The sequence below is a fragment of the Notolabrus celidotus genome, chromosome 17 (genome assembly GCF_009762535.1).
Source record: "Notolabrus celidotus isolate fNotCel1 chromosome 17, fNotCel1.pri, whole genome shotgun sequence".
Classification (NCBI taxonomy): Eukaryota; Metazoa; Chordata; class Actinopteri; order Labriformes; family Labridae; genus Notolabrus; species Notolabrus celidotus.
Genome location: NC_048288.1, coordinates 30,068,976 through 30,084,865, shown reverse-complemented (window position 1 = coordinate 30,084,865; position 15,890 = coordinate 30,068,976). Strand labels below are relative to the sequence as shown.

Below are 15,890 nucleotides of genomic sequence, written 5' to 3'. Positions count from 1 at the left end.
AAAAGTTGGCTTAATTAAATGGATGACAACTAACAGATGAATCAGTGTTCTGTTGCAGCGCTTCAATGATGTGTTCAGTTTTTAAAATCCCATCCAGAGTCTGTAATGTTCTCTACTTTTAGAGAAACCGTGCAGAAGTTCTCCACTTTGATCTGTAAGAGCCTCAGGAGGGATTAAAGAGGAGAGTGTAGAGTGTGTGCTGTCGGTGTCTTACTCTGGTCAAACATGGGCGGGTTGTCGTTGATGTCACCCAGCGAGATGTTGACCGTCGTGGTGCCCGCGAGTCCCCCCAGCTGGCCCCCCATGTCCTTGGCCTGGATGACCACGGTGTAGTTTTCTCTGGTCTCCCGGTCCATGTCGGCCAGAGACACACGGACCACGCCTGAGAGGGAGAGATAGAGAGAGACAGAGAGAGGGCAAACAGAGAGGCAGGAGGTGAAGTGAGGGTCAGGTGGAGAGAAGTGGTGACACGTGACCGAGCGATGGAGTCCTGCAATGTCAACACCTTCAATGAAGCGACAAAGGCTGTATGGTGAACTCACTCATCTACAATATAGGTCTAAATCTAGTTAAGGCTGGTGACTTCCCTGCTCAAGGATGAGTGTTTGAATTTCAAGTGCTGTCTTTATAAACTCGCAAAGTGTTTGTTGACTCTGGACTTTTGTAGAAATGTCAGAGCACCAAACACAAAGACTGTGTGAAAGGAGGAAGTATGAGAATTATGTCACCAGTTGCTCTGTTGTCTTTTTGGCTGCTGTATCTTGTATTGTTGACCATATATGGGCAACAGCTGAGATCTGTATTGCTATACCTCTGATTGTGCTGTAAATAGGTAGACTTAATGCAACACAGCTTGATTTAGGGCCAACCTCCAGTCTGAAAATATGAAGCCCATGCATAAAGTGCTAAAAACTGCAGTTCCTCAAGCGTCCACTAGAGGCTGGCTGCAGAAACACCAGAAACCACATACACACCCATTCAAAGAAGACGATGTTTACAGCAGAAATAAACATGTTTACAGTCTATTTCAAAAAACTGTATAGGTCCGAGTAGCTCATTTCTCTATCGGCACACACTGTTTTAGAACTCTTTATATTTAAAGATATTGAACTCATGAGTTTTGCCCAAATAAGGGCGTGACTGAGGTCATGGTCACTGCTAGCGCAAAAAATCCAACTTAAAGGACTTCAATAAAATTATAGTTGACCAAATAAACAACATGCTGTTTTGAAGAAGATCTGAAACTAGAGATGGAGACCATGAAATCATTAAGAAAATGTTAACTGAGTGAATAAAACCAGTGAGAAATGGGCTCCTTTCTTATAGACTTATTTTTGCAACTGGGAGTCGCCCCCTTCTGGCCATTAATGATAATGCAGATGTTGAAGACCTCTGTCCTTGGCTTACATTTTTAAACTAAGAGGTCATCCCAATTTTTTTTTTTTAAATTCAAGTTATATTTTGGGGCATTTCTGCCTTTCTGATAGGACAGCTGAAGAGAGACAGGAAATGTGGGGAGTAGAGAGCGGGGGGAGACATGCAGCACATGGTCGCGGCTGGGAATCGAACCGGCGACCTTTGCAACAAGGACTATAGCCTCTGTATGTGGGGCGCTTAGACCGCTAGGCCACCAGCGCACCAATCCCCATGTTTAATAACCAATCCAAGGTAACAAAAATACAGCAACTATAGTTAAAGCTCCTGTTTAGGTTGATTCTGGCGCCCCCTGTGGATAAAGTGGTATCTCTCATTTCTTGACTTATATTTACTTTGACACAGATCTAATGACTCATTGGAAATTTCTGCCAGTGAAATGTAAATCGAGTGACACCTACCCCCTCGCCCTCACAATGTAGAAGTACTCAGTCTTCATGTGGATGGTCTGGTTTACTTTTGTAGCTCATATGGAGACATTAGTTTGACTTTCAGCCAGTTTTAGAATCAGCTAAAAACTCCTCACTGGAGCTTTAATTCATCGATTCAGATTTTTCCTTTAGATCTCCCTTTGTTATACAAACTGAGCCTTTACGTTCTAAAACCTCAATTTCACATACTTAACTAAGGAACCCTTAAAAGCAGTGTGCACACTGACTCTAAGTGGAGTTACAATAAGGGGAAATGAATACAAATGTCTGTTTGCATGGTTGGACTTTGGAGTATTTGTGAAATTCAGTCACCTTTGAAAAGTAAAAACAGTTCGATTGCACTCTGCTCTCTCTTTCTACTGTCGAGACACCATCTTCACACAACTGTAAACAATACATTATATGACCATAGGAGACAGACAGCTTTGCCAGGAGCAGCAGAATCAAACCAAGGTCATGAGATGTATTGTGCTGTAGAGTGAGAACAGAAGCGTGTGTGCGTATGTGTTAAGGTTTTTTACATCGTGTCTCCTCCAGTGAAAACTCTCAGTGCTGTGCTTACAGTCCAGTCAGGGAGGCTGATTGATAGCTGTAGAGCCACTTGTGTTTTGGTGATGGATGAACGTGCAGCAGCAGCAGCAGCAGCAGCAGCAGCAGCAGCAGCAGCCGTCTGATGGCCGGGCAGCCTGAGAGGTTTGGCAACAGATTTCTGTGCTGACAAACACGGAAATGAAGCAGCTGTGGTAAACAATGGACACTCAGCTTTGAGGAGACTAATGCTGTTTTTGGAAGAGGCTGCGCTGCAGTTCGATATTTCAGCTCAAGTGTTTTAGCTCCTTATTCACAAGATCTGAGCGCTGCAGTTTTGATTGCTTGCAGAGATATTCATCTATTAGGACAGAGGAGCATTAGTGAGGTGAGTGTGAAGGCCTTGCTCTCTGTATTATCAACATTACATTTTATTGGCTCGGCCCAAACCAGAATCAAACCAGGAGCTAGAGTACCAAACAACTTTTGGTGACATCATATTTTACCCTCATCTTTTAGGGTGTTGCATCATTGTTTAATCCTGTTTTAAATAAGTATTTAAGGATTCAATAAGCTCAAGATTTTCAGCGATTTTGTGTCTAAAGGTTGAGCTAAGAATAATAGACAGAAAGTCATATGCTTAGATTCTTGTCAGTCTTGCAAACTAATTACAAGGCTTCAATCTGATTGGTCAAAACCCCACAACAATGGCGTTTAGATCTCAACAGCCAATGCAACGCCAGAGACAACTTGATCCCACACCTCATATCTCAGATAAATCTGTGTATATTTAATCTCTGCCTGTTGACACTGTGGCAAAAACTTCAGCTTCTCTTTAGTTTATTAATGTAATTAAATGTGTCTGGTCCGTCTCTGATCTGATCTAGTCAATGTGTTAACTTCCACTGGATCCGCTCTGTTGCGTTCCGGCTGCATCTCTGATCCTGACAACAAGCTTTCTAAAAGTAGTATGGGAGGTAGAGCCTGCAGTTCTCAGGCTCATCTCCTTTGGAATCATCTACCAGTCAGAGTCCGGGAGGCAGACACCCTCTCTACTTTTAAGAGTAGGCTTCAAACTTTCCTTTTTGATAAAGCTTATAGTTAGAGCTGGATCAGGCTTGGACCAGCTCTTAGTTAGGCTGCTATAGGCTTAGGTTGACACACTGGGATTCTGTCTTTCCCTCTCTCTCCTCTCTGTGCCTGTCTCTTACTTTAAGTCTTCCTGTCCCATTAAAGTTACTAACCATAGACCTTTCTGGAGTCCCTGAGCTCCCTTGTCTCGTAGGTTCCTCTGGATCATTGCAACATACATCCAGCTGCTACAACTACTACTCTCCGTCTCATCTCTCTCTCTCTTGCATTGTAAGCTAACTGCAAAGGTTAAAGAGTGCTCCCATACCGGGAGTTGAACCCAGACCGCCTGGGTGAAAACCAGGAATCCTAACCGCTAGACCATATGGGACTTGCTTTAAGTGTCTTATCTCTAGGTAGAGTCAGGAAATCACACTTAGTCCAAGTCATGACTGATTGGATCGACCTTTCTGGAGTCCCTGAGCTCCCTTGTCTCGTAGGTTCCTCTGGATCTCTGCAGCTGTGGACGTGCCAGACTCCAGCTGCTCCAACTACTACTATCCTTCTCTCCACTATCATCTCTCTCTCTCTCTTCATCTCCCTCTATCCCTCTCTCCAACACGGTCTCAGCAGATGTGTGTCTAACATGAGTCTGGTCCTGCTGGAGGTTTCTGCCTGTTAAAGGAAGTTTGTCCTTGCCACTGTAACTTGCTAAATGCTGCAAAGTGCTCTGCTCATGGTGGATTAAGATGAGATCAGACTGAGTCCTGTCTGTAAGATGGGACTGGATCTGATCCAGTCTTGATGTTGGGTCTTTGTTAATAGTAGAACATAGAGTACGGTCTAGACCTGCTCTGTTTGTAAAAAATCTGAGGATAACATTTGTTGACGTTTAAATAAAGATTGATTGATTGTAATTTCAGTCACTCAATTAATCGTTACTAGGCAAAGAGAAACTACCTTGAGACTGGCAGAAACCCCGAGCAGGACCGGACAAATTGGTTAACCAGCATCTGCTTACACTGGATTTATTGGCTCACGTTTAAAGCTGAGTTGTTACACTAGCTATGAGTTACATTGGATAGTTTGTCCTTGCCACTGTAACTTGCTAAATGCTGCAAAGTGCTCTGCTCATGGTGGATTAAGATGAGATCAGACTGAGTCCTGTCTGTAAGATGGGACTGGATCTTATCCTTTGTTAAACCCCTAAGCCTCTGCTATGTTTGGGGACAATAAACCCACACATAAACATATTAAAAATGGCGGAAATCACACTTAGTCTAAGTCATGACTGATTGGATCGACCTTTCTGGAGTCCCTGAGCTCCCTTGTCTCGTAGGTTCCTCTGGATCTCTGCAGCTGTGGACGTGCCAGACTCCAGCTGCTACAACTACTACTATCCGTCTCCCCACTATCATCTCTCTCTCTCTTCATCTCCCTCTATCCCTCTCTCCAACACGGTCTCAGCAGATGTGTGTCTAACATGAGTCTGGTCCTGCTGGAGGTTTCTGCCTGTTAAAGGAAGTTTGTCCTTGCCACTGTAACTTGCTAAATGCTGCAAAGTGCTCTGCTCATGGTGGATTAAGATGAGATCAGACTGAGTCCTGTCTGTAAGATGGGACTGGATCTGATCCGGTCTTGATGTTTTGGTCTTTGTTAATAATAGAACAGACAAGAAAGCAATCATTTTGATGTAGTATAGCTGCTAAACCTTGGTCCTGGTCTTGTAGTGATGGATAATAACAGGTGAGCATGTTTTTAAAGGCTTTAACTTGTACTTCCTCTAACAAAGCCCCTCACCACGCGGGGCCGTCTGTCTCATTCTGTCCACATTTTCAACAAAGAAGTCACACTTCCAGCTTAGCACTTCTCTTTCTGTTGAATGAAAAGAGTCTGAGATTCTGCAAGTCGTAATAAGAGAGAGAGCCGTGTTTCAGGAAAAGTGTTTGGTAGTCTCGTAGCAACAACAGGAACCATGCTGAGCTTCCCACATTCAGAGCCGGCCGGAATACACAGGGGCTTACAGTGTGGACTGCTAAAATCAGACTCTGGTGCAATTATAGAGCGATACAGAGTGAGAAACAAGGTGGGGATTTAACAGTAGCTGTCAGATGAGTGTTGGCAAATCCCAAACGTCAGGGCTTTATCAGGTTATCTAACATCATTACGAATTCATACGGAGCTCATGAAATACTTAAACTTTCCTGGTGAGGTCTCAAACACATCAAACACCTCGTGTAATGGGTAAAACGGCAGCGTTTTATGGGAGCGTGATTGCAGTCGTACCAGTCTTGGCATCCACTGAGAAATAAGGCTGGCCCTCCAGGATGCTGTAGACCACGCGGGCGCTGTTGCCATACGTGGGGTCGTCGGCATCTGTGGCTGTCAGCTGGATCACAGATGTTCCTGCGTAAACAAGGGGGGGGGGAGGACAAACGGGGGATAAAAGGGAGAGGTTAAAGATTTCAACATCTGTGCATTGCTTCAGTATTTTCAGACTCCAGTTAGAGATTCAGTTTGTCGTTCTCCTCCAGTCTTTGTTCACACCAAAAAAGATGACATGTTGTTCTTCCAGCTCACAGCAGTGCAACAGAAGAGAAGAAATATATAAATACAACCTTAAATATAACAACTCTGCCGGAAATAAACTTAACAGCCTCAGAGTGAGAAGAAGAAGAAGAAGAAGAAGAAGAAGTAGAGAGGATGTTGCAGCACAGTCATTCAAATCGACATTTAAGTAAATGAAGCCACATCTGCAAACGAGTTCAGCTCGAGTTCACATTTAGCATGTGTCATTCTCACAGTCATGTGACGAACATATCCTTACATTTTGGCGGCTTATCCCATCAGACAGTTATTATTCTGCACATGTATGTAGGTATTTTTTGAAAAAATGTTTTTTTTTTTTGCAACCAAACTAGACAAACACAGACTGCAGCGGACTATAAGGACTGCAGAAAAAATCATTGGTGTCGACCTGCCCCCCATGCAGGACTTGTACAGGTCCCGGGCCAGGAAACGGGCAGGTAGCATCACCACTGACCCCTCACACCCTGGACACAAATTCTTCAAACTCCTCCCCTCCGGCAGGCGCTACAGATCACTGTACGCCAAAACAACCCGCCATAAGAACAGTTTCTTCCCCCAGGCTGTCACTCTGATGAACACTAAACCATAACAGTGTCATACCTGTTGGATCAATACTCTCTGTAAATATACATGTAGATACACAATGCAACAATTCTCAAGCAGAATTCCATATTTCTATTTTTTGTATTATTTAACTTCTATTTATATAATGTAAAAACTCCCTCTGCAACTCACCACTGCACTTTATCATAGTATTTTAGCCTGTACATATTAGTCAAGCCTATTTGTTGTTCTTTTGTATTTATAGGTGATGTTATTGTTATTATATTTTTATTTTATTTTTTATTGTAGGTCTTATTCTTATGCCTTGTACAAAGAGAGCACAGTTTACTAAAGTCAAATTCCTTGTGTGTTCAAGCATACCTGGCCAATAAAGCTGATTCTGATTCTGATTTCTGCAAATTAACTCTTCAAATATTCGTGTATGTAGCCTTAAGGAGTGATAATATTCAGAGACAAGACGCCAAACACACAATGTGCTGATACTGCAATAAAGTTTTGACCAAGCAGCAACCTCTGGTCTTAAAATATGAAGCCGATGCAGAAGTGTTTAAAACTGCAGTTTCTCGAGCGTCCACTAGAGGCTGGCTGCAGAAACACAGGAAACCACATACACACCCGTTCAAAGAAGACGATCTTTACAGCAGAAATAAACATGTTTAAAGCCTGGTTTAAAAAAACTGCATGAGGGTGAATTTATTTATAACTGTGTTTTTGAAGATATCAAACTTAAGAGTTTTGCCCAAATAAGGGCGTGGCTGACTTGATTGACAGACGGGCACCCTGTATCTGTTAGTGAAGAAAGTAAGGTCAAAGCCCCGCCTCTTTACCTCACACAACCTCGGACAAAGTTAGGTTGAGTTTAGCATTTCCAATATGGCACCCACTGACAATTGGCTTCAAAACAGATGAGTGACATCACGGATACTACGTCCATTTATTATACAGTCTATGGTTTTGACCAATAGGACGCGAGTTGTCTGACTGAAATCTTAATCATATTATATATTTAGCTAAATTCTAACACAAATATCTATCTCCTTTTTCTTATTTACATTTTCAAACAGGTATTTGCGGATGACTTTAACACATTGAAGTTCCTTTAAAATGCCAAATACCAAAATGGTTGTACAGAGGAGACCATGTAGATAAGGAGCTTATTGAACCTCAAGTCTGTAAACTCAATATAATTCTCCCTCAAATCTGATGTCAGGTTCAGTCTGATGTAGAGATCTCCTCCAGTGCAGACTCTGAAGTTTCTCACCTTTACTTCAGGTAACCTGTTGACCTTATCATATCCTGTCTCTCTTTCACACAGATACTCATACTTCTACATCAGTAAGGGATGTTTTGAGTTTTGCAACCTCAATAACAATGCCCGATCTGCCAATGTCATCACATAATCCAAAGTGTGGGTGGAGTTTGTCCAGCTGCATGAAATAACCACACTCATGTACTTCAAAGTAACCACAAACAGATGGGGCGAGCCATTGGGAACAAAGATGGCTGCACAACACTATTATGTACTATGCTGAAGTTCCACTCCCATAAACCATCTGTCTGCCTCCGTCTCCCTCCTGCTCACCTATTTTGGACATTTCCGGCACAGTCGCCTGGTAGGGTCCGTCCAGAAACCTCGGCTCGTTGTCGTTGATGTCCTGGATCTTCACGATGAACTGGGACTCCGGCTCCAGAGGCCTGTCCGTGAGGCGGTTTCTAGCCTGTGCTCGGAGGATGTACTGGGCCTTCACCTCCCGGTCGAGCCTCTGGATGGCGTGGATGTCCCCGGTGCTGTCGTCGATGGTGAAGGTGGAACCCGCGCCTTCGCCAGTTAGGATGTACTTAATGGAGCCGTCGCCTTTATCCATGTCAGAGTGGAGCTGGGGGGGGGGGATTAAGAATGTGGGAAAGTATTAGAACCAAGCGGCAACTTTTGGTCTAAAAATATGAAGCCAATGCGGAAGTGTTAAAAACTGCAGTTCCTCGAGCGTCCACTAGAGGCTGGCTCTGGAAGTACTGGAAACCACATACAAACCAATTCTAAAACGCTGATCTTTACAGCAGAAATAAACATGTTTACAGCCTGGTACAAAAGACGAGTGTAGTCTGGATAGCTCATTTCTTGGTCGGCACACACTGTACGGGGGGTGAATTTTTTCATAACGTGGCAATTTCTAAGATATTAAGATTACGAGTCTTCCAATGAGAGGCACAGCTGACTGGATTGATAGGTGGGAACTCTGTAGCTGTTAGTAAGGAGGCTCAAAGCCCGCCTCTTTATGTCACACTCGCTCAACAGCAGTTAGGTTGACTTCAACATTTCCAATATGGCTGCCGCCGCCAATTGGCCTCAAAACAGCGCTTCAGAAACAGATGGGTGACTTCACGGATACTACCTCTATTTTTTATACAGTCTATGATTAGAACAAAGATATATTTTTGACGGACATTCGTACAAGTCATGTCCGCCAGTTTTCATACGAAAAAGTAGCCGAAGATGTGAGATCAATTGAGACTCAAGATCATATTATTTTAGTCTGTACATATTAGTCATGCCTTCTTGTTGTTCTTTGTATTTATAGCTGATGTTATTGTTATTATTATTATATTTTTATTTGTAGGTCTTATTCTTATGCCTTGTACAAAGAGAGCACAGTTAAACCAAAGTCAAATTCCTTGTGTGTTCAAGCATACCTGGCCAATAAAGCTGATTCTGATTCTGACTCTGACTTGGAGTTAAAGCTGGGGTTGGTCGTCAGATTTAGATCCACTTTTTGTTATACTGGTTAAAATGATCTTTATGTCCTGATGGTAATCAATACATAATGTGTTCTTAAAAAAGAGGTTAAAAAAAGCCGCTATCTACAGCCGGAGTAAACGTGGGAAAACACCAACCAATCCCTGCCACCAGGAGCCAAATTATGAAACTTTATTTATTTAATTATCAAATCCCGTCCTGCCGTTCTGCCCGCCTCCTGCAGAGCGTACACTTCATGTTTGTTTGTGTTTTTAACTTTCACTATGAGAATGTTTTGGTGTTTTCTTACCGCTGAGTGAGACATGAGTTGACGTAGTGGTTTAGGTTTTGAATCAGTCACCATCATATGGTCGCGAATCAGCGGCGCTTGTACATGTGAGCGGGGGCGTCGTTTTGGAGGAGCTCTGAGGGGAGGGGGGTCCTGAGGAAATGCTACATTCAAATTCATACTAGTTTTCTGTGGCTACCAACCCTAGCTTTAAAATGATACGACAGCTGATAGACAGGAAATGTGGGGCAGTAGAGAGCGGGGGGAAGACATGCAGCAAATGGTTGAAGGTGGGAGTCGAACCCATGACCCGCTGCGACGAGGACTATAGCCTCTGTACATGGGGCGCGCTTTCAGCCAAATTCCACCAGATTCATGTCCAGTTCATCTCCAATCCTTTACGACCCCAGATCTGATAGGTTTCTATTCTAGTCAGTGTGTTAATTGGACCGGTTTTGAATCAGTCACCATCATATGGTCACTTGTGCATGTGAGCTGGGGCGTCGTTTTGGAGTCCTGAGGTTATGCTACATTCAAATTCATGCTAGTTTTCTGTGGCTACCAACCCTAGCTTTAAAATGATACGACAGCTGATAGACAGGAAATGTGGGGCAGTAGAGAGCGGGGGGAAGACATGCAGCAAATGGTTGAAGGTGGGAGTCGAACCCATGACCCGCTGCGACGAGGACTATAGCCTCTGTACATGGGGCACTAACAGCCAAATTCCACCAGATTCATGTCCAGTTCATCTCCAATCCTTTACGACCCCAGATCTGATAGGTTTCTATTCTAGTCAGTGTGTTAATTGGACCGGTTTTGAATCAGTCACCATCATATGGTCACTTGTGCATGTGAGCTGGGGCGTCGTTTTGGAGTCCTGAGGATATGCTACACTCAAAATCATGCCAGTTTTCCCTGACTACCAATCCTAGCTTTAAAGAACAGGAAATGCATCCACAAATGTAATCTGGCAAAATTGGATTCAAATCTAACGAATGTTCCCCGCTTTGTCCTCTAAAATTGTAAAACGAGTATTTTTGAGCCTGTAGATGAGTTAACACCAGGCATACGAGGGTGGTGTGTGGTTTTACCTTAATACTGTAGCTGAAAGTAGACATCTAATCACAGCTCACAGCCTGATTGTTGCCACGGTCCCTGCAGTGCAATCAGAAGCCTTTTGTGGCCTGTAAGTGCAAATTCCAGCCCGCTGATGTGCAATCACTGCTTACTTCGTACTTAAAGGGTCCCTGCGTATGAGGAGCACTTACTCCCATCACACTGACGGAGCCCAAATTAAACGCCCCTATTGATGTTTGCCTCGCATGTGACCGACGGCGAGGAGAGCAAACAAAACAGTGGCGACAACAATCCCCTCAACACTTTCAAGATTTGAGATTTGGCCTTTGCTTCGTCTGATGCCACCAAAAAACAAGACCGAACTTGTGGCTGCTGTCGGACTGCTGGGGTTTGCAGCCGCAGCGCTCGTTGTTGTTATTCCGGTGATCGCTCAAAAGCAATCTTCAAAACGCCGTCATCATTCTCAGAGAAGCAGACAACACCGCTTTCCCTATCTGGTCGGACAACGTGCCCACCTGCGTTTTCTTCCTGCAAAGCTCCGTGCACCTCGGCTCGACACAGGATACAGTTTTTTAATCAACACCCCTTTGTCTGTTTTGCGGTGATACATCTCAGAGCGAGGCCTTATCCTCCTTCTCTTACACTTATCCCCTCCTCTCCAACCATGCCTATGAAAAGAAGGACTCTGACACTCAGGCGATCAATTACCTGCTCGATTTTCAGCCCCGGCCTGAAGCCCAAACCCTGAACATCCCCACAGCTTTGCATACTAAGAATACTAAGCTGAAGGAGGAATGCTCAAGAGGGAGGCTTCAGTACCTGTTTCTGCTGCTTTGTCATGCTTTTCTGCTGCGAGTGGCTCTCCTGGAAATAGTCCAGCCTGTCAGAATCACTTAGCTTGGAAACATATATGAGAAAGTAGACGAGGTAAGTTTGAAGTGAACATGCTATAGGAACTGTAAGAAACAGCATAAGCAATTACAGTACTTCCTTTTCACAGCAGTCTCTAAGGGCTTGTTACTTCCCTGCCTTTTGGAAGCATGTGACTTCCTTGAATCTGGCGTTTTCCCCTCCTATCCCTGCGCCGTGTCGGGGAAATTAGTCTCTTACTCTAATTAGGGCGGCTTACATCGCGTTCAAAGGGAGATTTTGGAGGATAAATGTTCCTGCGGTGTTTTAAAAAGTTAACCCAGGCTTATACAAATGCTGTCAATGGTTTTTTTTGGAAACTGGATAAGGGTAGTGTATTTCCAGGAATGTGTTTTAACTTGTGCACACTGAGAAATCCTGAAAAGTTCTGAGAAAACTCTGAGAGAAGACGACGGAAAAGGTGATTCTTGAAGTTTGTTACAAAGCAGAATATCACCCAAGCTCACAGTTTCAATGCAGTGCAACCATGACCTGAATAAAACATGGAGGTAGTCTCGGTGACCTCAGCCATCGGTTTCTGAAGTCAGGTTCTGAAGCCCAACTTTCTACAGAGTCCCTGCAGTGACACTTTCTTTCTGACGGACATTAATACAGGTCATGTCTAAGAGTTTTCATATGACAAAGTAGCCAAAGATGTGAGATCAATGAAGAGTCCTCGCTCATATGTGTTGCATGGTTGTTGGAGGTGAAGACTTGGTGGAGCATCGTCATTTTTGAAGTTAGAGAACAGAAAATGAATCCATAAATTCAGTTTTTGGTTTATTATTGAAATAAAAATCGGACAAATTTGGATTTAATGCTAACGAATGTAGCCCAATGAGTTGTGTTTCTTGTTGTCGGTGTGAGGTAGTCATGCAGCCTCACAACAACGTAGCTCAGTCCATAGGGGCTTGGCTTGGCAACCGAAGGGTCACAGGTTCGAGTCCCAGTATGTTGAAGTTTGGCAAGTGGATTGGTGGCTGGAGAGATGCTGGTTCACTTGCCTGGGCACTGCTGAGATGCCCTTGAGCAAGGCACCAAACCCCCAACTACTCGGGGTGCACTTGGTTGATGGCAGCATCCTCACTCTGACATCTCTCCCTAAGTGCATGTTTGTGCATAAAATTGTATGTATATACACTGTGCAAACTGTGCAAACTGTGCAAACTGTGCAAACTGTGCAAACTGTGCAAACTGTGCAAACTGTGCAAACTGTGCAAACTGTGCAAACTGTGCAAACTGTGCAAACTGTGCAAACTGTGCAAACTGTGCAAACTGTGCAAACTGTGCAAACTGTGCAAACTGTGCAAACTGTGCAAACTGTGCAAACTGTGCATGTAGCATGACCAAAAAACCTAACACGAGTGGAAAAAAATTGAATTAATAAAGTACGTTTTTTCTTCTTCTTCTTCTTCTCTAAAACCTGTAAAGCTGCTGAATGTCACAAAACATTCCTTTAATTTCTATTCGACTCATTTTATTGGACTTATTGGCATTTTTTGGGGATTGATGACGGGGAACAGAAGCAATCCTCACTTTGAATGTCATAACAGTACAGTGACACACTGACTGATAGCAACGCTTCTAGGCAACAGTTTCATTTGCAGTTTACTCACAGAGATAATTTTAATTGACTTCAGCTGATAAAATCAAAACAATGAAAACTCGCTGATAGCAACTGTCATACCCCAAATGTAATGGCGGACGTTGGTGATATGTTATGTCAAACAGGGAACAGAACATAAACCCTCAAGGCTTCACCCAAAACCAGCGTTTACGGGCGGTATTTGCAATTTTCAGAGCAGTTTGCAGGATTGCTGTCTCTCTCTCTCTCTCTGTTGATGATGACTGTCCTCACCACTATTGATCAAATGTTCATTTCACTTTAGCGACTGACCGATCAAAGTGCTCCCTTTGTGAGCGGCCCTCGTCTGCTCCTTTCAGAGACATGTCGGTTGTGTTGCAGATCCACTTCTGTGGACTGAGTGAAGCTGCGGTTCGAGTCAATTAACTCAATCACTGCTGTCTGGCTGCGGTTCAAAGTGGACAGAAGAGAGAGAGGGCTCGTCTTTAGTATGGACGCGGTGCATCCAGGGATTAAATTGGGGATGGTCGTTGAAGTTTGCCTCTGCCTACCTGTGATCTTCTCTTTTGCATTCATGCACTCAGCTCGAGCGGAGCAGGAGATAACCTCCAGGCTGCTGAGCTCTCCTATAGATCACTTCTTTGGCTCTGTTTGAAAAGTTTGACTTGAAATCTCTTGACTGAAGCGGCGAACACGAGATACACCGAGCAGAAAGGTCACGCGTAGAAGCTGCTCCTGTACTGGGCACTGAAACATGTACAGTTTGCATTTCTTCAGGTGATACCTTCATGTGTGTGTGTGCATGCAAATACAGTATAACCTGTAGTCAACACTGACCTTTCCAATATAAAGCGGTTCCATGCCAGTGTACTCCTCCAGGACAAAGAACTGGTTCCACACCCAGCCTCTCTTTACCCTTTGGAGGAGCGCTGAGCTGCCTGCATTTTCCTCCTCTGCAGGTTTACCCAGAAGGCTGTGAGGCAGAAGGGTCAGAATGCAAAGGGCCACTGGGAGGAAGGTGCTGCAAACCGCTGGAAAAGGCGAACCGTCTCCCATTGTTAAGCACAGAATAGTGTTTTAAAGGTCTGTCTTCAGTTGCAGAGTTGTACGCTCGTTCCTTTTCTTTGTGGCTTCCTGCAAAGAGAAAGAAAACACAGATGAGTCTCTGATTCATGTTCTTTTGGACACCATCATCCCTTTAGTTGCACTGTGAGAGACCTGCAGATCACACATCATTTTCCTCTGCCTTCATATTCGCCCTCCAACAACTGAGTTTTTGTTGAGTTATAATGAGCCGTGTCTGTGTGTGCCGTGTCACCGCTGAATGCAGGGGGTTATTCTTCCTCTGCCAATGAGGTCACGTGGAGGAGGAAAGGAGGCGATACAAGCGGAGATATAAAGACGGGGACAATAGGTATGAAACAAAATATGTCACACTGCCATTCATTACGGCGCTAACACCAGAGGGTGAAGAAATACAGAAGAAAAGATGGAATATGTCAAGGGTATGTGGAAGGACTGTAATGTCGCCAACAGCAGAACGGAGCGCGGGTTGTGTTTCTTGTTGTCGGTGTGAGGTAGTCATGCAATCTCACAACAACACTGGGTTTCTTGGCTGAAGCACCTGCTGCATGAATACTACAATCATGTGTCAAGGAAATTCGAAGAGGAGTGTATAATGGAGGAATCTGGTGCTACGATACGAATCACACGAATCACCAAACAGTGGTTTAATACCCTCTGACCTGTTGACTCCAGGCCTGGCTCCGCTCATCATGACTTTGGTTTGTTGTTGTAGTGAAGTGAAATACGATCTGGTGATAACACAGAGTGTTTTATTCTGAAAATTAACCGGATGTTTTCATTTTGTTTTGGTTAAACCTGACTTCCTGTCCCGCTCCATCTGCTCTGATGAGATTGACGCGTCGTGCTCCGGCATCCGGCAAAAATAGAAGTCTTGCGTATCTGATCCACAGCCGGAATGCAACGGAGTGGATCCAGTGGAAGTTAACACATTGACTAGAATAGAAACCTATCAGCTCCAAAGCCGTGACGGACCGGACATGGATCTGGTGGAATTTGGCCGTTAGTCTGGGTTGTTTAGACATTTGCGAACACAGCAATCAGACTCTGATGCAGAACATAACAAGCGATCCAACATTGAGACGTAGGAAGTAATACAGCTATGACGACTGATAGTTAGCAAGGACCAGCTGAAGTGATAAGCTAACGTCACTCACTGTCTCCCTCCAATTCTACATCTCAGAAGAGGTGTATCAGCATCACAGGACTCGACAACATCTACTGGTTTAGTTCTGAGATTCTACGTGTCTCTACAGGTGTTGTGCATTTAGTCTTGTGTATCTGATCTGGAGGGCTCTGATCTGCCGGATCAGGGTCGCAACGGAGTGGATCCAGTGGAAGTTAACACATTGACTAGAATAGAAACCTATCAGATTGAGTGCTATGACGGATTGGAGATGGACCGGATATGGATCTGGTGGAATTTGACCGTATACAGAGGCTATAGTCCTTGTCGCAGAGGTCATGGGTTCAACTCCCGGCCTCTACCATTTCCTGCATGTCTTCCCCCGCTCTCTACTCCCCACATTTCTTGTCTTTCAGCTTTCATATCATTTAAAGAAGAAAAAGCTGCAGAGATATAACAACACTGCCACC

The 15,890-nt window shown here is 44.1% G+C and overlaps 1 protein-coding gene and 1 non-coding gene across 3 annotated transcripts in view; both read right to left on the bottom strand.

The window, feature by feature from the left end:
• The window catches only part of LOC117828633 (cadherin-20-like), a 146,058-nt gene that overhangs the window by 24,230 nt on the left and 105,938 nt on the right, over positions 1 to 15,890 (bottom strand). The window contains exons 3-6 of one of the 2 annotated variants that reach the window (XM_034705816.1): positions 14,049 to 14,345; positions 8,200 to 8,494; positions 5,751 to 5,870; positions 215 to 382 (exon numbers count right to left, since the gene is read on the bottom strand). In XM_034705816.1, the coding sequence (XP_034561707.1) occupies positions 215 to 382; positions 5,751 to 5,870; positions 8,200 to 8,494; positions 14,049 to 14,267 (802 nt within the window). In that variant the 5' untranslated portion in view covers positions 14,268 to 14,345. Of the gene's footprint in view, positions 1 to 214; positions 383 to 5,750; positions 5,871 to 8,199; positions 8,495 to 10,731; positions 10,815 to 14,048; positions 14,346 to 15,890 lie in introns of those variants that run through there. The other variant, XM_034705817.1, reaches the window with a different exon arrangement.
• On the bottom strand, positions 3,784 to 3,855 carry trnae-uuc. The gene has a single exon. It is a non-coding gene; the product is annotated as a tRNA-Glu (tRNA).